This window comes from Salvia splendens, chromosome 8 (genome assembly GCF_004379255.2).
Source record: "Salvia splendens isolate huo1 chromosome 8, SspV2, whole genome shotgun sequence".
In the NCBI taxonomy this organism is placed as follows: Eukaryota; Viridiplantae; Streptophyta; class Magnoliopsida; order Lamiales; family Lamiaceae; genus Salvia; species Salvia splendens.
The window spans coordinates 13,218,076-13,245,237 of NC_056039.1; the positions used below are offsets into that span (position 1 = coordinate 13,218,076).

At 43.7% G+C, this 27,162-nt stretch overlaps 1 protein-coding gene and 1 long non-coding RNA gene across 2 annotated transcripts; one reads left to right on the forward strand and one right to left on the reverse strand.

Moving 5' to 3' along the window:
• Positions 1-1,259: 1,259 nt before the first annotated feature.
• LOC121744618 lies at positions 1,260-3,328 on the reverse strand. The gene is made up of 2 exons (XR_006038645.1): positions 1,979-3,328; positions 1,260-1,418 (listed from the first exon to the last, which is right to left on the reverse strand). It is a non-coding gene; the product is annotated as an uncharacterized LOC121744618 (long non-coding RNA).
• On the forward strand, positions 1,508-27,162 carry LOC121744617 (oligouridylate-binding protein 1B-like). The gene is made up of 14 exons (XM_042138212.1): positions 1,508-1,854; positions 22,051-22,208; positions 22,400-22,510; positions 23,599-23,660; positions 23,999-24,101; positions 24,184-24,260; positions 24,337-24,398; positions 24,502-24,589; positions 24,708-24,783; positions 24,919-24,949; positions 25,039-25,158; positions 25,456-25,541; positions 25,814-25,990; positions 26,687-27,162. Exons 3-14 carry the CDS (start codon positions 22,406-22,408, stop codon positions 26,966-26,968), a joined length of 1,269 nt encoding a protein of 422 aa, XP_041994146.1. The 5' UTR covers positions 1,508-1,854; positions 22,051-22,208; positions 22,400-22,405; the 3' UTR covers positions 26,969-27,162.

Genomic DNA, 27,162 nt, shown 5'->3' on the forward strand with positions numbered 1-27,162 from the left:
TCAGAGTTTTAATATGATAATATTATTTTTTTTATTTTTTGGTAAAGCGATAATATTATTTTTGTGAAACATGAATAAAAGTTTTATAGAAAAATACGTAAAGGAAAAAAAAGAGAGTTTAAACTAGAAAACTTTTGTGTATATTATGATTTCAACATATAAACAAATATAGAATTCTATTATACTCTTCCGATCAATAGACATATTCAAATCTTGACATGGTATTAGAAGATGCTCAAAAGTCAAACAAAATCAACCATGGAAGACAATAAAAAATATAGTTTTGAAATCCTAATCGAACATAAATCAAGTCTCATCATACAATACACGGCAAACATATATTGGAGATCTCATTGTCACCTTCATATGATAGAATGATTGAAGACGACATTCAATGAGTGGCGCCACTCAATGCTTTCCCCACAACAGAGGATGGTGAGGCTCAAAGCCAAAGCGAAATTGAGTCTGTGTGGAGTCGAAATTTGGAGGGGGCGACGACAGGTGGTTGAATCATCGGCAAGAAGAAGAAGAAGAAGAAGACGACTTAATTGAAATCATAAGAAAGAAAGAATGGAAGGAGACTTAGTATGTGTTATTTTCTCCTTCTCTTAGATGTAGGGTTTGATAGTTTATTACTCACGCAGTATTCAATCTTCGAGTAAGGAAGTTGGTTAGAAGATCTGAGGTTAAGATCCATTAGTGGAGTGCACGTAGTTGCAAGCCCCCATATACAAAAAGAAGACTGCAATTAATAGGTAACAAAAAGATCTACAAGTCCTCGAAAATTTGTGATTTTCGACATATCCATAGTTTTAGCACACAACATTCAATATTATTAGTTAATTGCCTATCTTTTCTTTTTCATACCAATAAATGCCAAAAAATTGAATTTATTATGGACTGTGATTTCGAAGGTGATATGATTTTGCATGATAGTGAAAAAAAAGAATTGAAAAATTACTTGGTATTAAAAAGAAATATGACTAAATACTTTGTTTTACTTGATACTCACTTCGTCCGTGAATAGGAGTCCCGTTTTTCCATTTTAGTCCGTCCGTGAATAGGAGTCTGAAGTGAGTTTGGGCCTGCCTCTCTGTAACGACCCGCTAAGACGATATTATTATAAACTATATTATTAGCTTGATTATCTATATAAGTGACTTTTATGCGATTAAATCCGAACTGTGATGGATTTCCGTTGTTGTTTGTTTTGACGTTAGGCAAGTAAATAGAACACGTAAATATATATTACACCTATATGAATATAATAAATTTAAGTAAATAAATAAAGTCCCATAATAAAAATTTTAATGATTGATACATCCAACAAAAGTCCAACAAAATTTAATTTATACGTCGTATGCTTTAAGAAAACGGATACTTCAACGCGGAGGGCCACGAACTTGGACAAATTATACCTACACCAAATTAAATGATTAAGTAAGCAAATACTCAAATAATTAATATAAAAAAATATATATAATAATTATTATTATTTTTCTAGCATATCCGAGAAGGACCATAGTCATGGCAGCATTAAATGTTGCCTTGATGAGTAATAGACATAATGAAGGTTGCATTAATGAAGTGTGGAAAAATTCTTCATCCTCTGACACATGGTAATTATTCTTTGCAATAATACTTGCAAGTTACATCATTTGCCATCTTATATAAATCGGTACATGCACTTTCTTTCACCATAAACATCACCATCATATATCCTAATCATCCCTTCACAAACCCCACATAATCCCTTCACACACCCCACATACTATTTCCTCTGCCACTCCAATTCCACGTCGAACAGAGGAGTCGAGGAAGGAGAATTTCGCACAATCGTACAATCAAACGAAGGTAAAAATCTTTTTCCTTTTGATCAGTGTTATTCATATCATGTTCGTCGTACATCATTCCCACACATAACTCAATCATCAATCGAACACTGCCGTGGCTAATCGAAAACACGAAAGAATATAACCTTGTTTTAAACTTATCTTTCGGGTTGGTTTCGGGGCTGTTCGGAGGTGAATCGGGGCTGTCCCGTCTGAAGTCGGGGGCTGCGACCGTGTTTCGGGGCTGCTGCGACAGCAGCGGGGCTGTTCGGGTTGGTTTCGGTGCTGTTCTGATTGACGTCGGGGCTGTCCGAAGCCGGTGAAGAGTTCCCGTGGCTGCTCACGAACAGCGGCGGCAGTTTCTGGTGTGGAACGGCGGCGGTGTCCTTGATTCCGCCAACGAGCAGCGAACAGCTGCGATTTCCGCCGGGGAAGACAGCCGCGGTGGCTGCGGCGAATCGACGAATCAGCAGCAGCGGTGGCGGCTGAGAGACGACTTCCTTCTCCTCACGCTGCATCAGCGTTTTCCGCGGAAGATAAGACGGTGGTGGTGGCGAAACAGCGTAAAGGTCGCCGGCGTAGGACGATGGAGGCCGACGGATTTGGGATTTCTCCAAATGAGGATCTATGGAAAATTTGGGGGAAAATTTTGTTAAGGAGAGTGAGGGAGGCGGAAGTGCCGAGAGAGAGAAGGGGAGTATTTTTACTCCTTTTTCTTTGACTTTTAACTTGGGCATTTTGTTTTTTTTTAAGATTGGGCTTTTGTTTTGTTTTAAGAAATTGGGCTAATAAATTAAAATTAGAGGATTTATTTAGTTTGGGCCATTCTTTTTTAGTTGGGCATTACAAAATAAAATGGAGAGATAAGGATGAGTTAAAAATTGTTTTGGGGCTTTAAAATATTAATTTGAGTGATAAGGTGGAGAATTTGGGTTTTGTAAATAAATCATTGGGTTGATAATTGAATTAATTGTGGGGACTTGTTTATTTAATTTTAGAATATTTTTTCCAAGGCCGAAATAAATATAAATTCTCGGTGGGAAATTATTACGATAAGTTAATCATGGGATTGAATAAATTTTTAGGAGTTATTTAATTAATTTCGAAATAATTTTGAAGTATGAATAATTTATCCCAAGCCCGGAAAATATATAATTTTTCTTAACAAAGGGGAAATAGTTGCGATAATTCAATTATGGGCTTAAATAAATTTTGAGATTTTTGTTCGATATTGTGATGAAAAATACGAGGAGCTACCGGAGGAATTATGGGCGTAAGCGGCCGACCGGCATCGCCCCGCGACGCCTCGGGCGGCCACTAAGGAAATGGAAAGAAAGAGGGAGACGATGTTCTCAAGTCACATAAATAATTAAGGTTAATAAAGAAGTGCTATTACTTAAATTTCTCAATTTAATTAATATGCAAGTTTCTAAAATTCTTCTGACGGTGAACAAATGATAAAAGAAATAAAGTAGGAGCATGCATTCCTATAAGTATGTGAATTTCTCGAGTCTTATTAGTACGTTATTTGTTTTCAACCGTGTTTTCTATCCTTAGAAAATGCGGTCGTGACACTCTCGACTCTAATGTCGAATGACTAGACTCAGGAGTAAGCAAGTGTGCACATATGAGAATTAATGCAAGGCTCGGTCCAGACACAACGCTCCTTAAATCCACTGGATCACTGGGTCCAGGAACTCAAGAGAACTACAGTGTTTTTGTCGTTGGACACACTCGACTCCCCTTCAAAAAATAAATCCCTCAACCCGAATACTATGAATTAGTATAGGGAAGTGGGGTCGATCCCACAGAGATGGATTTGCAGGGTAGTGCTAAGAGACTATGGAAACAAACGGCTGTTGCCACGCAAAGGGGTTGAGATTTTAACTACCACTAGATCTAGGCAAGAAATGTAAACGCTAGACCTAGGACACAGAAAACTTACTGGAATCAGACATCAAATCCGAAAGACACAATCACTTCCTTGACTGAGTAAATAACTAACTGATTGAGACTAGGCAGAAAGAATAAAACAGCGGGGAACATGATTCCAAATATAGCAAGTACGGTAAAAAGCTGCAGATAACATATCAGCTCCAGCTAGCTTCGCATGCAAAGTTCCTAACAGATTCAGAAACGCAAATGCAGAAAACAGAGCATACTCCCAGCTTCGAACAGAATATAGAAATTGAGATGCCGGAAACTTGCTACGAATCGGAAATAAACCAGATCTACGTAAACTAGGCGGAATGAAATGAAAACACGTAAGCTAGGCATGAAATTTAAACACTCCTGCTCAGAATCACGTCGGACGCTTAATCCACTCCGGATCCAAGCAATCCAAACTCAACAATCAACTAAATCAACTCCATAACTCCGATTCTAACAGATCTGCTCCGATCACCGCCAAATTCAATCGATCAAGAACAATCTGCAAACAAATCACAAACTCCAGCAAAACCCAACCTCCGATTCATCCAAAAACAGAACCATTCTTCAGATCCAAACGAAAAATATCAGCAAATAATCAGAAACCAACTGCAAAAAAAAATAAACAACTCCGACAATCCAACTCGAAATCAAGCGAACTCAACCAGCAAACCAGAAATGAACACAATAGACATAAGCGAAAGTAAAATCTGGAATAAAACAGGAAATATTGGTTAACAAAAGAAAAACCGAGCTTCGAACAGCGAAGCTCGGCGGAATCAGTGTAAATAGCAACGGAAATGTAAATTGTTTCTTCACCCTTGAACTAGGACGGTGTTACAACCCTCGAACCACTCTCGGAAAGCTAAAACGTGAACCCCAGCCAAGTGCTAACTGGAATCTCTCGCGAATTTGGAGTCAAGTGTGTGGAAAGGTGAATCGAGCAAGGGGCTGTTAGTGAGGCCTCCACCCGAGAAGGTCCCTCCAGCCTGCATGCTTCTCCCTTTTATAGATGCGGACATAGCCTTCTAGAGTTTTCGTAGAAATCCCTATTCTACCCTTCAACTCCGAGGCTTCCTCCGTCTAGCAATTTTCTTCCAATTGTTCACCCTTTCGCCAGTTTCCTAGGACCATGCAAGCGTCCTCTTCTTTTCCTGGATCTGGCGAAAAACTTCACATACCTGACTTAATTCAATGCGTTAGACCCAGTAATTTCATGAAATGAACCCCTAGACCGATGCATGAAATTAGCCTTATCAAACTGCTCACACTTAAACCATGCTTGTCCTCAAGTATGAAAGACAAGAAAATAGGAATAAGGCGAATTTCAATGCATGGTTACCAAGTAAAACTTTAAAAAATGAAAACAAAACAAACTCTTAGACCTAAGCAACTACGGACTTAGAAAAGAAAATAACACAAAGAACAGAAACACAACAAAACAAACAAGCATGAACTAGTTTCGAATTTTTAAGCTACTATCCCCACAAGTTTAAGTTCAATCTGATCGATTACAGTCTTCAAATCTTCCCCCTTCCTTCGTCTGCCTAAACGGTCTGTCAGTTAGTCAAGATAGCCTATTGATTTCCCATCTGTTAGGTTCGCTCGATCACTCATTCCTCACCAGGGATGTTAGGATCAAAAACGCTCCAAAGTTAGAGTTATACCACTGATGCGTCGGGTTATGAGAGTTTTCTCCCTATTCTTCCTCCTTTCCTATGAATTTCCCTGGGCCAGGCTACGATTTTTTTTCTCTTCCTCATTTTTCTGTATTACAACCCCTTTCCCCTGGACTTCGTCCAGCTTATTCCTCCTATTTTTTTTCCCCTGGACTTCGTCCAGCTTATACCTCCGGTTTCTGGACTTTGTCCAGCTTATTCCTCCTTAACCCATTTTTTTTCTCCTTCATACTCTACTCCCTAAGCATCAAGTGATAGCCCATTGTTTCATGTTAGCTCTAAAAGTGTTTAGGCTTATAACTCTCTTTATAGTAGGGCTGTACAGCTAGGTTATCTAAGGCGTTTTCCATCGTCCTAACTTCATTCAGATCGCATTCGGCTTATTAAGGAAGAAAGTGTCAAAGTTGATCTGCTTTCTCTCTTCAATCACTCTTACTAAGGGGATCTTGCCTTATTATCTAGCTAGCTCATGCGAAGCACACATCCTAAGACACAAAAACGATACTTACTCCATCCCCCCTCCCGCTTCACTCCAACTTTTTCGCCAAGCCATCGTAGTGAAGGGGGGAAAAGGGAAGTACTAACAGCAGAATGATAAAGCAAACAACAACAAACACAAATACAGAGCAAAACTTCTCACACTTAGACCGAGCATCGGGCTAAGTGGGAGAAGGCGCAACAAACAAACTAAGGCATGTAAAAAAAAACAAAACACCCCATTCTCACACTTAGACCAAAAGTTGGGCTAAGTGTAAGAAAGACAACACATATGTATAATTACAGAGCATGCTGGCATATAAGAACACAAACAAAACGGAAAATAAAATAAAAAAAATAAGGGTTACTTGGCTCCGTGGGGGGTTCAATTCGGGGTCTGGCCCCCGCGAGGGCCAGACTTTGGTGGCGCTGTCTGGTGGGTCACCTTAGCTTTCTTTCTGGCTGGCAACTCCGGCTTCTCTTGTCGTTCTTCTGTCGGGCGGGGTACGGTTGTCTTCAATATCACGGGCCGAGAGGGAGATGGAGTAGTCTGGGGCCTCGGGGCATGCGGTGGCTTCTGCGCAGTCAGACTTCCTTGACCTGGCGTTGTAGAATCGCCGCTAGGCTTCGGAAGTTCCTTCGGTGTCTCTAGGAACCTTGCTCTAAGCCACTTTGTCATTGCCATCATCAACTCAACACCTTCCGTCATCTTTTCAGTACATCTGGTCGATGTCGCCACAAGATCAGACATGCGCCACTTGAGGGTCACCATTTCCTCCCTAACCTTCCGAACTTCTACTCTTATTTCTTCCATCTCCGTTCGTACTCCGGCGACTTCCTTCCTCACTTTCTCAGCCTCACTACTATCCTTCCCTTTACCCCGCAGGGACACAATTTCATTCCGAACCATCTTCATTTCTGACCTCATCCAATCAACCTCCTTTCGCACTTCCTCTACTTCTATCCTGGATCCTGCTTCCAAACCAGTAGTATTCTTCACTTCCACCACATCGGATTCCTGTTTCACCTGAGTCTCTGACTGCCCAACCTCGTAAAAGCATACTTCCCTTCCGCGTGCGATCAGCAACCCTTTATTGAAAAAATAATCCATGTTAAAAACCTCAGGGGGCGAACATGTCTTTACCTCTCGGCATGCCTTATGGATCTTCATGATCACATTCCTCTGCAGATAAGCTCCGAGCAAGTGGCACGTGTATAGGTGCCGGAAAGGATTTGCAGTCACTTGATGGCAGGCTTGGGCTATCCAGTAGCCCAAGTGAACTCTTACCCCCGTAGCCATGCACCATGTGAAGTACAGATCGGCGGTAGTCAGAGCGTTGTTGGCGGTGCCCATTAAATTGTAACTAATAAAAGTCTGGGCAAACCTCAGGACCCTATTTTCGATGTGGTGTGCCTTCGAAAAGCTTGTTTTAAACTGACCCACCCTCGGGTGAGTCAAGAACTCCCATGCGCTTTGCGCTTTGAATCCCGGCGTCATTTTCGGGGGACCAATCATCCTCTCGCTCCACAGGCCTTCATCGTCCTCCATTCGCGTCTGCAAACCCATCCGCAAGGTCCATTCCCGGATGCTCATCGTATGTTCCTCACTGAAAAGTCTGAAATTAATGGAGTCGGCATCCAAATCGGTAGTGGACTTAAATCGGAAGGTGGAAAAGAATTCTCGGGCCAGGTCAATCGGAACCTCGGTAGTACTGTGCTTGAGCAACCAATCGAAGCCTATTGCGTTGATATAAGTCCGGAATTCATCGTTGCAAGCAATCGTTTTGAGCTCCGATGAGCTATACATCTTTCCGGACTTAGCGACCTTCCCCTCAGTACTCTTCTCCTTATAAATGGCCGTGCGCTTTGGGTCGTCAAACGTCCTCATTTCATCTAGCAAGCTGTTTGTTATCCACACTTCAGTTGGCTCAAAGTTGAATTCCTCTCCTTGTTCCTCTTCCGAGTCGCTGGACTCAGAAGGGCTCTCGGTTTCTGCGGCATATGGCACCTTAGCTGCCGGCGGAAGCGTGGATTCAGTAGAGTTCCCTCTCGCCTTCTTGGTCGAGGAAGGAGCAATTTGTTTCCCCTTCCTTTTCTTCTCAGCCGCTTGGCGACGTTTCTCCTCATCACTCTCCCCCCTGCCAGGTCTGGGAGAGTTCACCTGTTCAGATGCTGCGGTCTCTGGACCCAGCAATTCTTCCTCCGTCGGCTCCACAGTTTCATCAATCTCATCAATGAGGCTCCGGCGAGCCCGCCTCCTAGCATCTCTGGGGTTGACCGGCGAGTCGGTCTCCTCTGGGATCTCGGTCAGATCCACAATCAACTTCACCCCGGCGTCAGCGGGTTCCTGGCTAATTTCAGAATCGAGGGCTTCTCCCTCCTTGGACAACAATGGGGTTGCCCCCGAGATGTAAACAGGGGTCTCCACCCCCTCAAATCCTTCTCCGACGTGGGCCTCAGTACCCACCGGTTTCTCAGGGGTATCCCCCTCCACATTTTGTTCAGAATTTAGGGCCTCGTCGCCCCCACCTTCACCAACTATAGGGGCTTCCCCCCCACAGATTCTTCCAAAACAGGGGTTTCCCCCTCAGAAACACTACATCAGCAACAGAAACTCTTACTTCCTCAGACGGGTTCAGAACAACTTTCTCAACATATTTCTCACTAGCAAGTACGGGCTTCACCCCCTCAGTTGCAGAGTCTAATCTTGGTTCGCACATAGCCAACAATTCCAACCCTGTGACCAAATCTGAGTCGTCTTCACGATTCCCTGCGGTGGTTGGTTCCGGGCTAGGGGTCGTGGATTCTTGAATGTCCTCCGGTTGTGTGGTGGTCTCCGGAGCAAATGTCTCCTCTGGTACGGCAGTGGGTTCCGGAATGGCGATGGCTTCTTGAACGGTTTCATGTTCGGCGACGGGTTCTGAGACGGTCTCCGGTTGTGGTACACTAGAAGACGGAGCAGCTTGTACGGATTTACCCATTGCGGTTGCAAACATGGCGAATGTCTCCATCGCCTTCTCCGCACCCCCAAATTTCTGGAATAGCTCGGCCATAAACGCCGCCGCCCCAGAGTCGGCGGACCCTGAGGTGCTTCCGGTTCCTTGTTTGTTTTCCATGGATGTTGTTTTGGGGAATTTTTGTAAAGAATTTAGGGCGGAATTAGCAAATTAGGGTTAGAGAGAGTAAAAGGGGAGAGAAAATTGGGGATTTTTGTGTTTGTGAATATTGGAGAGAGAATAGGTAACGAGAAATAAAAAGGCAAAACGATTATAGTGTAGGCATGAGAGAGGACGTTTTGGCAGGCGGTTGCAGGTGATGACGCTTGCGACCGTACGCCTCCCCATAAAGTGCCTTTTGAAATCCGAACCGGTGCCAACTCCCTCCAAAATTTTTACTCCACAACTCCTTACCCTTGTGAATTCCTTCTACAAAATCACACTTAGAGAAAAACATTAAACTAAAAATTGAAACGCCAGACTCCCCGGGTCTAGGGTATGACAGTATCAAAAACATTCCTTAAGGAGTCTGGTTTTCGAAAATATTTTTGGAAGATTATTTTTTTTCTGATTTGTTTGGGTTTTTCTTGATTTAAAGAAGGCGATTGAATATTTACAATTTATGTTCAAGTGTTCTCAAGATTCCCTAGGTCAGGTCATGCTAAAACTTCTTGGATGCTGGACCTAGGAAATTTCTAAGAACACTCACTTCCCAGATCTATTAGGCGATATCATGGAGTGCGCGTAGTGGCATTTCGTCCACTACACACATCTCCGAGCTATCCCTAAATACCTTTACCCTATGACCGTTAACAAGAAAAGGAGTAGAGTTTGAAGAACTTCCCTGGATTTCTACAGCTCCATTTGCACGCAGACTCACAACAGTGTATGGCCCAATCCATTTGGACTTTAACTTACCAGGCATTAGCTTGAGTCGGGATTGGAATAGAAGAACCTTCTGCCCGACTTGCAATTCCTTGACCCGGAGGTTCTTGTCATGCCAGAGTCTCGTTTTCTCTTTGTACCACATCGCCGATTCATATGACTCCAGCCTTAGCTCCTCCAACTCCTGCAGCTGCAATTTCCTCTCTTCCTCGCAGGATTCGGGTCTCATGTTTATCTCCTTGACCGCCCAATATGCTCGGTGTTCTACTCCCACGGGCAAGTGACACATTTTGCCGAACACAAGCCTATATGGTGACATCCCAATAGGCGTCTTGTATGCCGTCCGGTAAGCCCATAGTGCGTCTCCAAGCCTCTTACTCCAGTCTTTCCTGGACGGATTAACCGTCTTTTCCAGTATCGCCTTTATTTCTCTGTTGGATATTTCCGCCTGGCCGTTGGATTGAGGATGATAAGGTGTAGACAGTCTGTGGTGGACACCATATTTTCTCATCAGAGCTTCAATAGTCCGGTTGCGGAAGTGCGTCCCATTGTCAGTTATTATAGCTCTGGGCACTCCGTACCTGTTGAAAATGTTAGCTCTAAGAAACTTTGCTACCTCCTTAGTTTCACACGAGGTGGTTGCTTTTGCCTCTATCCACTTTGACACATAATCCACTGCCACAAGTATGTAAGTGTTCCCGTATGAAGATGGAAATGGACCCATGAAGTCCATCCCCCAAACATCGAAGATCTCACACACAATCACTGGAACTTGCGGCATCTCATCCCTCCTGGATATTCCCCGGTCTGTTGACACCTCTCACAATTCTGACAAAACTCGAACGCATCCCTATGCAATGTAGGCCAGTAAAAACCACTGTCTAACACCTTCCTTGCGGTCTTCCTGGGTCCAAAGTGACCTCCACAAGCTAGGGCATGGCAATGATTCAGCACATCCCTCTGTTCCCATTCCGGGATACACCTCCGGATTACTTGGTCGGCTCCCATTCGCCACAAATACGGGTCATCCCAGAAATAGTACTTGGCCTCGCTCTTCAATTTCATCTTCTGGGCCCGGGAGATTACTTGCGAACTGGGCACTTCTCCAGTGACTAAGTAATTCGCCAGGTCTGCGAACCATGGCTCAGCGTTTTGATGGCATTTCCCTTTTTCGGCATCCCCTGGACCTGTTAACTCCATAACCTCCTCCCAGCTGATAGGTCGAGGAATGTTTTTCACGTAGTACAAATGTTCCTCAGGGAATGCGTCCGGTATTACTTCCTCGGTCTCCCCTTGAAATATCCTGCTCAGATGATCGGCTACTTTATTTTCAGTTCCCTTTTTATCTCTAACTTCCCAATCGAATTCTTGCAAAAGCAACACCCAACGGATTAATCTCGGCTTAGATTCTTTCTTCGCCAGCAAGTACTTTATTGCAGCGTGATCAGTGAAGACTATCACCCTCGACCCAAGCAAATATGGTCGGAATTTTTCAAAAGAGTACACGACTGCCAACATTTCCTTCTCCGTGGTGTCATAGTTTTTCTGGGCCTGGTTGAGCGTTTTTGATGCATAGAAAATTACGTAACTTTTTCCGTCAACTCTTTGACCTAGCACCGCCCCTACTGCATAGTCACTCGCGTCGCACATTATTTCAAATGGCAAACTCTAATCGGGTGCTCGGATAATGGGAGCCGATACTAGTCTATCTTTAAGTAGTTGAAAAGCCTTTATGCACTCCTCATTGAAAACAAACTCAACATCATTGTGCAGCAAATGAGTGAGTGGCTGAGCAATCTTCGCAAAATCCTTTATGAATCTTCTATAAAATCTTGCGTGCCCTAGGAATCCTCTTACCTCCTTCTGGTTCGTCGGGTAAGGCAGTTTTGATATCACCTCAATCTTTGCCTGGTCTACCTGTATACCTTTTTCCGAGACTACGTGCCCTAGGACAATTCCCTCAGGGACCATAAAGTGGCATTTCTCGAAGTTCAAAACCAAATGTTTTTCCTGACACCTTCTCAATACTCTATCCAAACTAGCCAAACATGGGTCAAATGAATTCCCGTACACAGTGAAGTCGTCCATAAAAATCTCGATGCAGTCCTCCAAAAGATCCGAGAAGATACTCATCATACACCGCTGAAAAGTGCCTGGCGCATTGCACAGGCCAAACGGCATCCTCCTGTAAGCATACGTGCCGAAAGGACACGTGAAAGTTGTCTTCTCCTGGTCCTCGGGATCCACATAGATTTGAAAATACCCACTATACCCGTCTAGGAAACAGAAATATTGCTTGCCCGCCAGCCTTTCCAGCATCTGGTCAATGAAAGGTAGAGGGAAATGGTCTTTCTTGGTCGCTTCATTTAACTTCCTATAATCGATGCACATCCTCCACCCAGTGACTAGTCTGGTGGGCACCAATTCATTCTTGTCGTTCTTGACCACCTGTATTCCTGACTTCTTGGGTACCATATGGACTGGACTCACCCATTCACTGTCTGGTATGGAATAAATGATTCCTAGGGAGAGTAGTTTCAATACTTCCTTCAGCACTTCCTCCCTCATGTTAGGATTCAATTTGCGTTGAGGATCTCTGCAGGCTTTTGCTCCTTCCTCCAAACGGATGTGATGCATGCACAAATCTGGACTAATTCCTACCAGGTCAGAGAGTGTCCACCCAATAGCCTTCTTGTTTCTTCGGATTACCTTCAGCAGTTCCTCTTCTTGTCCTTCGGTCAAGCTGCTGTTGATAATAACAGGGAAAGTTTCGTTCTCCTCTATATAAGCATACTTTAGGCCTGGTGGAAGTGTTTTCAGCTCTTTCTTGGGAACATCTTTTTCCTGGGGCAAGGGATTTTTCTCTGTTTCTTCCGTAGTCATTCCCTTCCTCGACCCAGCAGAACCTTCCACACTCGCCACATACGGTGTCTTTCTTGACCTAACTAGTTCCGGATTTGCACAGAATTCCAGAATTGCTTCAGCTAACTCCTCATCAGATAACTCACTTGTGTTCATTGCTTGACACCAACTGGCTACCTCTCTATCAATGGCATGACTCATCTCGGAGTTCTCAATCTGTTCCTGCATTAATTCCGTCTCAAGGTATTCCTGGACCAAAGGGTTAATAACATCTATAGCATGCAGGTTTTCAACGTCAAGAGGTTTCTTCATTGCCTCATCTATACTGAATGTATATTTCTCCCCATTATAATCAAGGCAAATTGTTCCATCAAAAACATCAATGATAGTTTTAGCGGTACGTAGGAAAGGTCTCCCTAAAAGTACTCCGCCCGACTTAGCAGACTCATTATCACTCATCTTAATCACATGGAAATCAGCAGGGTACAAGAAGTCATGTACCCTGACTATCACATTCTCAAGCACCCCTTCAGGACAGATGCATGACCTATCCGCCAATTGAATCACAACTTTCGTATCTACCATGCCTACCCCAACTAACTTCTTGTATATGGAAAGTGGTAACACGTTTATCGACGCACCTAAATCACACATAGCATGCTCGATTTTCACGTCACCAATAGAGATGGGTAAGGTGAACATACCTGGGTCATTGCATTTTGAAGGCATCTTCCTCTTCTGAATTACTGCGGAGACATTCTCGCCTATCAGAATTTTCCCACTGGGCCTAGCCTTCCCAGCTATAAATTCCTTGATGAACTTGCTAAAGACTGGCATCTTCAGGGCCTGTAAAATGGCAGATTGATTTCCAACTTCCCAAAAATGTCCATGAAGTCTACCGGTTCTTCCTTCTGTTTCTTGGCTTCCCCCCGACTTGGAAAAGGTTTCAGTCGCTTCCCTGCTCCGGTAGAACTTTCAGCTGATAACTCTCCAGTTTCTTTTCCCACTGCCTCATCTTCCAACTCCGGCTCTGGGTCGAGGAAGAATGGTTCGGTCGGTCTAGGCAATTGTTTCTCCAAATCTTTTTCCTCAAGATCATCCTTGACCAAGGGACTTCCTCCCTCCAAGTGTCTGGGTCTGGGAGTTGTATCCTCTTTCTTCTTGCCTTCCTTAGGATCTGTCCCCTCCTTTGTTCTCACCACCGGTCACTCATATCCTTTCCCGGACCTCAAGGTAATCTGACTTATATTAGCTCTATCTAGTGGCCTTACTGAGGCCGGAATTTTTCCTTCGTTTCCCCGCATGTCACTCAAAGAAGTGGCTATTTGGGACAATTGCTTAGCCAGCATATCCATGGCTGCTTTCTGTTCTTGCTGAGCGTCTTGAAGCTTGTGCACTACGTCATTGTTCGATTGCAGGTTGCTTTGCATATGTTGCTGAGAACTGACGAGGTCGTGCACCATATCATCGATACTTTTTGGTGGTTTCGGGGGCTGACTGGGCCCTGGCCCTATACTCAGAGTTGGTCCACTCACTTGATTCTGACGAGCGTTTCCGTGACCGCCTGAAGAGTTATTGTATTGATTTCCTTGGCCCTGGTAATTGTTCTGAAAATTCCTTTGGTGTGGGGGTACATAAGAGTTCCCCTGATTGCTCTGATTCCTGTTTCCCCAGCTCGAGTGGTCTCCTTGGTTCCGATTAATCCAGTTGCCCTGCCCTCTTGATTCCTTCCTGACCAGTTACCTTGTCTTTCGGGCTGAGGTGCAAACTGCTGACTTTGTTGTGGTGCCGGCTGATTCTGTTCATTGTCAGTCCATCTGAAATTTGGATGGTTTCTCCAAGGCGCATCTCTCTGTCTCCCTGGATTCCAGCTCCCATCGGGATTCCAACTTCCCATTGCATTGACCTGGGCTTGATAATCTCCTTCCTGGGTCCCGTAATATTGTTGCATTTGATTATCTCTTGGACCAGGAGATTTCTCCTTCCCTTGTGAAGCCAGTGGAATCGTTTTTTCAATCGCGTTCAAAAGAGCCTTCTCGAGCCTATCAATCCTTGCTTCGACTTTGTCATCTTCTTGTTCTCTCACAGCATGCACCGATCCTCTTTTCACTGCATTCCTAGGGTTATCGTACGCCTTCTTAGCGTCAATCAACTTCCCTATGATCTCTCTTGCCTCACTACCCCTTTTTCTTGTGAAATTTCCCCCACTCGAGGAGTTCATTAAGTCCTTTGACTCGGGAGTTGCTCCTTCGTAAAACAGCGAGTAGGTCTCTGCCTCTATCATTCGGTGATTCGGGCATGCATCCAACAACCCCTTAAATCTCGACCAATATTGACTCAACGATTCATCGTAATCTTGCTTACACTCTAGTATTTCTTTCTTAAGTGCATTCGTCTTGTTGGATGGGAAGAAATAATCTAAGAATTCTAACTTGAAGTCCCTCCACGTGCGGATAGAATCCGGAGGCAACCTCAATAGCCAAGTATTAGCTTCCCCTTCAAGGTAAACGGAATCGCTCGTAGGCGATAATCCTCCTCTGTTGCATCATTCGGCCTCTTCTGAATACCACATAACTTACTGAATTCATTTAAGAACTCATACGGACACTCATTTCTACGCCCAGAGAACGTCGGTAAGATGCCGAGTACGTTTGTCTTGATCTCGATAGTTCTCTGGCGTGGATTCATCACTATAGCTTGAGCTGGTTCTCCATCTAAATGGGCAGTGAGAGAGACGATTTCTGGATCTGGGTCTACCACCTGCGCCATGACTACTTCCTCTGCTTCCCCTGTTTCTGACTCTGTTTCTGATTCGGGTGGTGATTCTGGATCTTCGCGTCCTGATGACGTCCAAGATTCGTCGCTAGTAAATTCACTCGGAAACGGGCCTCCCGTGGTGTACCCTGATCTGGTGGTCACAGTAGAGACTGTATCCTTAACTCGCCAATCAAACTGGCCGTGTTTCCACCCAGATGAGTTGCTCCAGTAGGTAGACCTTGAGCCTCTGCTCATAAACTGCAAACAAAAGAGAAAGAAAACAAATCAAAACTATTTACACCACAGACTCTGAACACTAACACTAACCACGCCATCCATCCCCGGCAACGGCGCCATTTGAAGTGGGTTTGGGCCTGCCTCTCGACTCTAATGTCGAATGACTAGACTCAGGAGTAAGCAAGTGTGCACATATGAGAATTAATGCAAGGCTCGGTCCAGACACAACGCTCCTTAAATCCACTGGATCACTGGGTCCAGGAACTCAAGAGAACTACAGTGTTTTTGTCGTTGGACACACTCGACTCCCCTTCAAAAAATAAATCCCTCAACCCGAATACTATGAATTAGTATAGGGAAGTGGGGTCGATCCCACAGAGATGGATTCGCAGGGTAGTGCTAAGAGACTATGGAAACAAACGGCTGCTGCCACGCAAAGGGGTTGAGATTTTAACTACCACTAGATCTAGGCAAGAAATGTAAACGCTAGACCTAGGACACAGAAAACTTACTGGAATCAGACATCAAATCCGAAAGACACAATCACTTCCTTGACTGAGTAAATAACTAACTGATTGAGACTAGGCAGAAAGAATAAAACAGCGGGGAACATGATTCCAAATATAGCAAGTACGGTAAAAAGCTGCAGATAACATATCAGCTCCAGCTAGCTTCGCATGCAAAGTTCCTAACAGATTCAGAAACGCAAATGCAGAAAACAGAGCATACTCCCAGCTTCGAACAGAATATAGAAATTGAGATGCCGGAAACTTGCTACGAATCGGAAATAAACCAGATCTACGTAAACTAGGCGGAATGAAATGAAAACACGTAAGCTAGGCATGAAATTTAAACACTCCTGCTCAGAATCACGTCGGACGCTTAATCCACTCCGGATCCAAGCAATCCAAACTCAACAATCAACTAAATCAACTCCATAACTCCGATTCTAACAGATCTGCTCCGATCACCGCCAAATTCAATCGATCAAGAACAATCTGCAAACAAATCACAAACTCCAGCAAAACCCAACCTCCGATTCATCCAAAAACATAACCATTCTTCAGATCCAAACGAAAAATATCAGCAAATAATCAGAAACCAACTGCAAAAAAAATAAACAACTCCGACAATCCAACTCGAAATCAAGCGAACTCAACCAGCAAACCAGAAATGAACACAATAGACATAAGCGAAAGTAAAATCTGGAATAAAACAGGAAATATTGGTTAACAAAAGAAAAACCGAGCTTCGAACAGCGAAGCTCGGCGGAATCAGTGTAAATAGCAACGGAAATGTAAATTGTTTCTTCACCCTTGAACTAGGACGGTGTTACAACCCTCGAACCACTCTCGGAAAGCTAAAACGTGAACCCCAGCCAAGTGCTAACTGGAATCTCTCGCGAATTTGGAGTCAAGTGTGTGGAAAGGTGAATCGAGCAAGGGGCTGTTAGTGAGGCCTCCACCCGAGAAGGTCCCTCCAGCCTGCATGCTTCTCCCTTTTATAGATGCGGACATAGCCTTCTAGAGTTTTCGTAGAAATCCCTATTCTACCCTTCAACTCCGAGGCTTCCTCCGTCTAGCAATTTTCTTCCAATTGTTCACCCTTTCGCCAGTTTCCTAGGACCATGCAAGCGTCCTCTTCTTTTCCTGGATCTGGCGAAAAACTTCACATACCTGACTTAATTCAATGCGTTAGACCCAGTAATTTCATGAAATGAACCCCTAGACCGATGCATGAAATTAGCCTTATCAGAGTCCCGGTTCACTTTTACCATAAATAGTAATAAGGTCTCACATTCCACTAACTCATTATACTCACATTTCATTTAAAACTAATATATATACAAGTGAGACTCATATTCCACAAACTCTTTTTCACCCACTTTTATTAACATTTCTTAAAACCCGTGCCGCCAAAGAATAAGACTTCTAATGGCGGACGGAAGGAGTATTTTAAATATATCTATCCTAAAATGACTAAAAATATAATATCTTTATAAATAAGAAAAAAATCATATGCATATAAAATGTTAAAATAAAACCACTATCAAGAAATATTTAATCAATATTATGATTATTTGGACATTTTATGGACAAAAATGGGATTAGAGAATCTTCCATGGTAATAGGTCAGCCATAGGCTAGCCACAAACTCCTCATGCCACATCATCAGCACTAAAAACTCATCATCCCACATTATCAGGACAAGCAACTGGACAAGCAATAGACTAGTCACAATAAACAAAATTATAAAAAATAAATAATTAACAATCACACAAAATACGAAATTAAATTTACGACACAGATACGGGAAAATTCAGTAATAATATTTAAATTTAAAAAAAGTACATTAATTAAAAAAATCTAACGACGTGCAGTCCTCCGCGCCCACAACTCTTCAATTAAATCCTTTTGGAGTCGAATATGAGCATCCACTTGGCGCATGTCGGCATGTGCCTTGAGGCGGCCGACTTCATCGTGAGGTACCCCCTTCTTATGTTGGGGGCGGCCACGCCGTGGCTTGGGCCGGCTTCATTAGCATCGTCATTGGCCCAACTAGTCAGTTGTACACCTTCATCTTCGACAATCATGTTGTGCAGGATAATACATGCGTACATTATATCAGCAATGCAGTCGGCATGCCACAAACGCGTTGGACCCCTAATTGCCGCCCATCGAGACTGGAGCACACCAAATGCGCGCTCCACGTCCTTGTGCGCCGACTTCTGCTATTCCGCTAAGTAGGTCTTCCTCTCATCTGATGCGCATCTGATCGTCTTCACAAAGACGGGCCACCTAGGGTATATCCCATCCGCCAAGTAGTAGCACATATCATGCTGGTTTCCGTTGGTGTTAAAACTGATGGTCGGACCGACACCCTGGCACTGCTCGTTGAAAAGGGGCGACAAGTTGAGGACGTTGAGGTCGTTGTTCGACCCGGCTACCCCAAAATATGCATGCCAAATCCACAGCCGCGCCTCCGTAGGCCAACTGCCTGATTGCCGCAGTGCACTTTTGTATAGGTGTGTGGTCGGGTCTGCCAGCAGCATCGTACCTGAACCGGAAACACAAATATCGACGCTCCAATGCATCAACGATACGCATAAACACTGCCCTACGCATCCTAAAACGCCGCCTGAAAAGAGGCGCCCCAAACCGCGGCTCCTCTGCAAAGTAGTCTTCATATAGCCGCTGATGTGATCCCGATCAATCACTACTCGTCGGTTGACAACGGGTGGAGGTCGAGGTACCGCCGGCTGCAAGGCCCTTTGTATCAACCGGTTTATCTCGCGAGACGTTTAGGCCTCCAACTCTTCGTTCATTTGCCGTTCGTACTCCTCAGCATCACCACCACTACCACCACTACTACCACCCGCGTTACTCATTTCACGTTGTTACTCTTGTACAGAAATTAAGATGGAGAGAAAACTCGTTAAAACAAGTGGTGCGAATGAAAATGACGTGCAAATCGTGTATATATAGTGTTTCGAAAAATGTAAAAAAAAATTGAGCTCGCCGATTGGGAGCCTGCAATGGCGGCCAGCCGACCGGCGAACGAATCGGCCAGCGCCCGAAAATCGGCGTCGGGTCGCTGATTTTTTCGCCGAAATGGCGCTCACCGGTTCCAATGGTTCGGTGAGCGGACCGGCCAGCGTCGGGAATCGACTAGCCTGTCCGCTCGCCGAACCATTGGAGTCGGCTAGCGCCAAATCGGTGAAAAAATCGGCGAGCGGACGCCGATTCTCGGGCGCTGGCCGATGCGCTCGTCGATCGGCTGGCCACCATTGTAGGCGGGCGAATGGGGAGCGATCGGCCAGCATTTTTTTTAATTTTCGAAACACTATATATACGCGATTTGCACGTCATTTTCATTCGCACCGCTTGTTTTAACGAGTTTTCTCTCTCACTTAATTTCTGTACAAGAGCAATAAAGCAAAATGGAGAACAACAACGAGAGGTTTCCAGTGACGAGCGGGTCTCAAACTCCCACGGTATCCGTGGGAGCTTGATGGGGTCCGATGGCCGGGTGCTACAACATGTACCCTTGGCAGCAGATGATGCCCGAGATGGCAGCCGGGGGTAGTATGTCGAGATGGCAGGGGATGCAGTACGGGCAGGGGGTACCATGGATGCAACCCGGGATGCAGATGATGCCGGGGTGGGCAGCCAGGATGCAGATGATGCCGGGGGTGAGCAGCCGAGATGCATATGATGTCGGGGTGGCAGCCTGGGATGCAGCCCGGGATGCAGGGGAAGCCGGGAGGGGACAATGTCTATCGCCCCAGTTTTGATTTTTTGACTGCTTCTTCGTACACATCGACCCCATCGGAGACGCAGTTCACTGAGTGTGAGAATTTCTCCTTAGAGGAGTTGGGGATAGATCTCGAGGATGCGGACACTCCCGTTCAAAAGGGGGGAGTAGGGCTGGGTCAGGGCGCACCAAAGAAGAAGAAGGGCAAGAGGAAGGGCAAAAGGGTGGTCGGCGAGTCGTCGCAGCCGGCTGATGACGACAGCCCGACACGGAGGAAGTGGACGGATGCGGAGAACGTCGCGCTCGCCAAGGCTTGGGTGAGTGTTTGCGATGATCCCCTCCATTCGAACAATTAGAGGATCGTCAACTTGTGGGCTAAAATATCAGCAGCCTATAAAAGGAGGTACGGAGGAGGTGGACGGACGAGGAGAACGTCGCGCTCTGCATGGCGTGGGTGAGTGTTTGCGACGATCCTCTCGTTTCGAACGAGCAGAGGATCGTCAACATGTGGGGCAAGATAGCAGCAGCCTACATGAGATTTTGCCCGGAGGGGAGGCCACGCAACGGGGAGGATTGCCGGAAGGCCTGGAACCGAATCAGGGGTGCGGTCTCCCGATTTTCGGGTTTGTACACCAACGCACTCCGCATGATGAGCAGTGGCCAAACGGAGGAGGACTGCAAGAGAATAGCTGAGAAAGCCTTCCCACTGAAAGAGGGTATACAAGGACTTCACCTACTGGAACTGCTATCTTGTGCTGAACGAGTCCGAGAAGTTCCGAGTAGGTGTCGACTCTGGCTGGCCGAAGAAGCAACGACTGAACTACACCGGCGATTTCAGCGGCAGCAGCGATGGTTCCCACGACCTCCCCGAGACGACGCAGGAGTTCCCCACGCCGCGTTCGGTCGGTGGCCGACCTCGCCCGATGGGGCGCAAGCGCGCTCAGCGGGAGGCGAGGGGGAACGCCGGGGCTTCCCAGGAGGTCCAGTCGGCATCCCCCCTTGGCCAATCCACCGAGGATCTCAAATTCTTCGCTCGCGCCCAAACGCGCGCTCAGTTGATCAAGACGATGGCCGAATGGCGGGTGGCGACGGATCCCGTGGAGAAGAGCGTGCTTCAAACCTTGCTCATGAGCCTGCAGGACGAGTTGGAGGCGGCACGGAGGGAGACCGGCGGCGGTGGTGGCGGCGGCGATGGTGGCTACAGCGACGGAGGCGGCGACGACGGAGACAAGGAGTGAATTGGCACTCCTTCTTATTATTGTATTTTTTTTTAAAATTAATGTATTTTTTTAAATTATTGTACTTTTTAAAATTTTAATATTATTATTAAACTTTTCTCGTATATGTCTCGTAAATTAAATTTCGTATATTGTGTGATTGTTAATTATTTCATTTTGTATATATTTGTTAATAGTGATGTGGATATTATGTCGCTAGGCTATGGCTGGGCTATTGCTGGGCTATTTGCTTGTTTTGATGATGTGACAGGAGGATTTTTAGTGCTGATGATGTGGCAGTGGCTAGGCTATTGTTGGGCTATTCCTGGGCTATTCCTATTGTGGATGGTCTTAGGCCATCCACAATAGGCGCCCAGCGACCGCCCAGCCGAGCGCCGGCGCTGGGCGGTTCGCTGGGCGATCTATTGCAGCCGCCCAGCGGGCGATTGGAGAGAGAAACCGCGCAGCGCTGGGCGGTCGCGTGGCGCTGGGCGGTCCGTTCGGCGCTATTGCAGCGCCCGGATCGCCCAGCGCACCGCCTAGCGCGAAAAAATAAAAAAAAAATTTCGATACACTATATATACGCGCTTTGTTCGTCATTTTCATTCGCACCACTTGTTTTTATTATTGTATTTTTTTTAAAATTGTCACTCCTTTTTATTATTGTATTTTTTTAAAATTTATGTACTTTTTTTTATTATTGTATTTTTTTTAATTAATGTACTTTTTAAATTATTGTACTTTTTTAAATTTTAATAGTATTATTAAACTTTTCTCGTATATGTCTCGTAAATTAAATTTTGCATATTGTGTGATTGTTAATTATTTCATTTTGTATATATTTGTTAATAGTGATGTGGATATTAGTGGCTAGGCTATGGCTGAGCTATTGCTGGGCTATTTGCTTGTTTTGATGATGTGGCAGGAGGATTTTTAGTGCTGCTGATGTGACAGTGGCTGGGCTATGGCTGGGCTATTCCTATTGTGGATGGCCTTATAGAAGTAAAATAAAAAAAACCCTTCTCACTCATCGTATGAAATATTCAGCACCGCGTGAAGTGGGGCCCAGTCGAAAAACTTGAGGTATAAATTTCACGAGAAGCACATAATTTCCCCTTTCATCGACATTTTCTTTTTCTTTGTTTTTCTTTTTTTTTCTTTTTTATTTTTTTCTTCATTTTTTGCCTTTTTCTCATTTCCCTCGCTTGACGAGCCCTAAACCGATAAATTCCCGTGGTCATTTGATTTATCGAATTTTTACTTGAAAATTCAAGCAAAAAATGCAGAATCAGAGATTGAAGCAGCAACAGCATCAGGCGCTGATGCAACAAGCGCTTCTTCAGCAGCAGTCGCTCTACCATCCCGGCCTCTTAGCTGCTCCTCAGGTTTCAAATTTTATTTATTTTCTAGTCGTTTAGCTTGTTCTATTTTTGGAGTTTATTGATATTTTGTAGATTATTGTGAATTTGGGATGCTACGGGTGTTGATCTAGGTGTTATTTTGTTTGTTAGTTCACTGAGATTTTACGTAGCTTAATTGGGTAGGTTTTTAAGCTTTTGTCTGTGTTGCAGACTTCAGTTTTGACTTATTCATCATAGATGTGGTTTTCTGAAATTTGGAGATTTTTTTTTGGTCGTTGCTTGTTTATTGAAGTGCGGATTGTGCGCAAGTGCGATTAAGTTGTCGTGGAGGAAATTGTGTTTCATCTAATGACTTGTTTTGTCTTCCGTAAGATAAACTAAGTTGCATTCTTTTAGGAAACTGCATTATGGTTAATACAGAATGAGAGTCTTAAGTGAGTTGTGACTGGAGGGGAGAAAGATAGAGCACAGGTTACGTCCATTGGAGAATATGCTTTTTTACTAGGTGTCTAGCTGATCTAACAGACCAGGCCAAGTTACTGGTCAATAAAGAGAATGTTTTTGTCAAAGTTATACAAATTTTGAAATGGATTTAGTTAAGGAAACAAGATCATCAGTCATCACTATCCATGCAAAGAGAAAAAAGGAGAAGCAGACTGTATTGCTGGGTAGACATATTTTGCAACACTGCAATCGGTTTGATTTCCCTTACAAAAGATAAAATGTTAGTTTGTTTAATGTTCATCGAGCTTTACAAGAAATTTTCTTCAGCAGAAGAGTTGAGAGCGAATTTTTGGCTTCAAGCCAAAACATTTTGATGTAATATTGATGCCTGGTTTTTTGTGCCTCCCATTATTTCAGAAAGTAGGTGATATTTGATATGTGAAGCAGATTTGGTGGCATTTAAGTAATTTCTGTGCATTTTAGGTGTGTAAAGCTGATGCACATTGAATGGATATGTATCTTGTTTCTGCCTATATAATTTTCTTCCAAATCCTGCATTTTAGTCTTTTTTTTATCTTTTTCTTCTTTGGGTGATTGGTATTTTGCCAACGGTTTGGAAATTATTTTTTATTTTTCAGCTTAATTCATTCGCACCTTGCCATTTGCAGATTGAGCCAATTCCTAGTGGAAATCTGCCTCCTGGGTTTGACCCAAGCACATGCCGCAGTGTGTAAGTGTTTGTATAAGGATTTCTTTTTAGTTATGTTTAGCCTTTTTTTGGTTGTGCTATGTGATTAGCTTGCACACACTCTGATGTTCTAACCTAATATTTAAGCTACAAGTAATGTATACCTTACGTTAAATGTAACTGAAATATTGGGCTAGAACATCAACGTATGTGCAAGGCTTCAAGCTAGTCCTTTTGAGGACTATTCTGGAATATATATTCTATCTTACTGATGTGATATCATTTGACTTTATTGGGAAGATTCTTATAAGTTCCTTTATTTTTCTTTGTTTTCTTTTCTTTTTAAACTTGTAGGTTTTTTATTTTTTGAGACAATGCAGGTATGTTGGTAACATTCACACGCAGGTGACAGAACCACTTCTTCAAGAAGTTTTTGCAAGTACTGGTCCGGTTGAGAGCTGTAAGCTTGTTAGAAAGGAAAAGGTGCAACTGCTCTCAAACACAGCTTTCTGGTTGTTCACATACATCTAAATTTGGATTGACATTCTTTGATTCGATGGTGCAGTCATCCTACGGATTCATTCATTACTTTGATCGTAGATGTGCTTCTCTTGCAATATTGACTCTCAATGGGAGGCACTTGTAAGAAGTAATTACTGAAGATTCTGTCTGATAGTGCTGTGTGCTTCACATTAATATTATCTATTATGAATTTCAGGTTTGGGCAGCCTATAAAAGTTAACTGGGCATATGCTAGTGGTCAGAGGGAAGACACGTCAAGTGAGCATCGTCTTTAATGTTTTTATACTTGTGGCACCAGCTAAATTAGCTTATAACATTGTGTGTCTGTTGAGTGCCTCTTGAAGTTTATATCCATTTGCAGGTCACTATAACATTTTTGTTGGTGATCTCAGCCCTGAGGTTACTGACGCCATGTTGTATGCATGCTTTTCTGTTTATCCTAGCTGTTCGTAAGCATCTCTCCTTCACTCAACTTAATTTCTTTTGCTTGTGTGTCAGGGTAATGCTTTTGGTGTTGTTATGTGATCGTTAGATCTAATAAATGTTTACCATCTCTTTTTGTCCTAGTGATGCAAGGGTTATGTGGGACCAAAAGACTGGCCGTTCCAGGGGATTTGGATTCGTCTCTTTCCGCAACCAACATGTACTTGTTCTTGTGATATCTGAATTTTTGTTCAAGCTAGTGTTTACGTGATACAGAGTAGCAGAACCCTTGAGTTTGCCCTTTATTTTGTTGTTTTTTATATTTATTTATTTATACATATATATATTCTCTCAGGAAGCTCAGAGCGCAATAAATGATTTAACTGGTGAGAACGGTTTGGGTTAATTCCTAAAACACATTGTGTGTTTCAATTAACAGAAACCTTAAGGTTTCTTTTATTTGAAAACATTGCAGGAAAATGGCTTGGTAGCAGGCAGATACGTTGTAACTGGGCCACAAAGGGTGCTGGTACCACCGATGAAAAGCAGAACTCAGATGCTAAAAGTGTCGTGGAACTAACAAACGGCTCGTCTGGTGAGTATGTTCTGGAGACATAAGATTTAGTTGTTTCCTGAAACTAAGAAGATTTTACTAATTGTTTTGTTGGTAGTTACAAGCTCTTAAGCATCACGGTTTATATTCTGATCTAATTACCACCTTTTTAGTGTAACATCTCCGAGAGTGCTGTTTTTTGTTTTTCGTTAGAAAAAAACTAGATATGACTATCTAAATTGCATTCCTTTCATACCTACTTGCTGTGCTCACTTGGTGATGACTACGTGTTAGTTTGAGTTGTTTGACCAAAACTGATGTAGACTAGTGCTTTTACAGAAGAGGTTAAGGAGGCAGCAAGCACTGATACTCCTGAGAATAATCCTCAATACACCACTGTGTATGTTGGTAATCTTGCTCCAGAAGTAAGTCCTCTTTTGCTTACTTCCCCACTCCCCCAATACATAATGTCTCCTGGGTGTTCAGGATATATTGGTATAGAAGAGTATACAATAAATTTGGAAGTATGTGCTTCTTTATGGATGTGTGACTGTGACGACAAGTTGATTCGGATAGTTGATTGCATTGAAGGTTAAAATTTTCAATAAATCTCATGTGTTGACTAGTTTGACTATAACTCTTCAATTTGAAGCATCTTGCTTTCACACAATTTACTTTCTTGGTTTTATTCTGCCAGGTAAGCCAGGTTGACCTCCACCGCCACTTCCATGCACTTGGTGTGGGATCAATTGAAGAAGTTAGGGTGCAGCGTGATAAAGGATTTGGCTTTGTGAGGTACAGCACCCATGCAGAGGCTGCTATGGCCATTCAATTGGGAAATGCTCAGTCATATCTCTATAGCAAACAAATTAAGGTTTGTTTTCACTCCTGCTTGTTTATATGGAGATGGTAACCTATCAAATATCAATAAAAAGTGAACTTGAATGAACACCTGTTGTCTCTTGCTGTCTGAGTTTGTAGTTTTAGACTGTCCACATCGTTGCATTCAATTCCGAGTTCTACATATGCTGCCAATTGTGGAATTAAGAAAGCAAAATTGTTAATTTCAGTGGATCTACCCATTACCTTAGATGTTGCCACTTGCCATACTGCCTTCCATCTTTCGTGTTGTGCTTCATCACCATGTTTTGTTCACTTCTAAATGGAAAACAATGGGTACTCTGTTTATCCAGCATAATCACGTGTTTAATACTCCCAACGATAAAAATAGACCAATTTTGTAACGGCATGAGTTTTAATGTACAATATTGGTAAAGTAAGAGAGATAGAGAAAGAAAAAAGTGATTTGAGCATTGTTGTGGAGAATGAGGCTCACCTCATCAGAGAGAAAAATGTATCCTAAAATAGAAGTTGCTAATTTTACGGGACATCCTAAAATGGCAAAATTGGTCAATTTTTATTGGGCGGATGGAGTATCCAATAAGCTGTGAAATGTAGGTATGGACAATAGTCATTCTCCCTCCTGTTAACACTTAATGTCCATAATGTTATGCTTGTTGGAAGCCATATTTATTAATTTTTTCTACTTTTGCCTTTTCTGATTTTTCAGTGTTCGTGGGGTAACAAACCAACTCCACCTGGAACTAGCTCAAACCCACTCCTTCCACCTGGACCTGCACCACTGCACGGCCTATCTGCTGCCGACCTTTTAGCGTATGAGCGGCAAATTGCAATTAGCAAGATGGGCGGCATCCCTGCCCTCATGCCTCACCAGGGGCAACACGCACTGAAGCCAGCAACGATGGGAATGGGTGCAGGTGCTAGTCAAGCCATCTATGATGGTGGTTATCAGAATGTAGCTGGCGCCCAGCAGCTTATGTACTACCAGTAATCTATTGAGCTTTGATACGCGTAATGTAGGATGTTCCGGCCTGTGGCACCCCTTGTTCGAGTTATTAACATTGTCTAGGATGTTTGTATAATCTGGTTGGGTGTCTTCCCAATTTCATTTGTGCTGTGACCTTGAATCTTGTGCTATGTATGTTTGGATTCTTCTACGATTGAACTGTGTTGCATGTTTGAAAA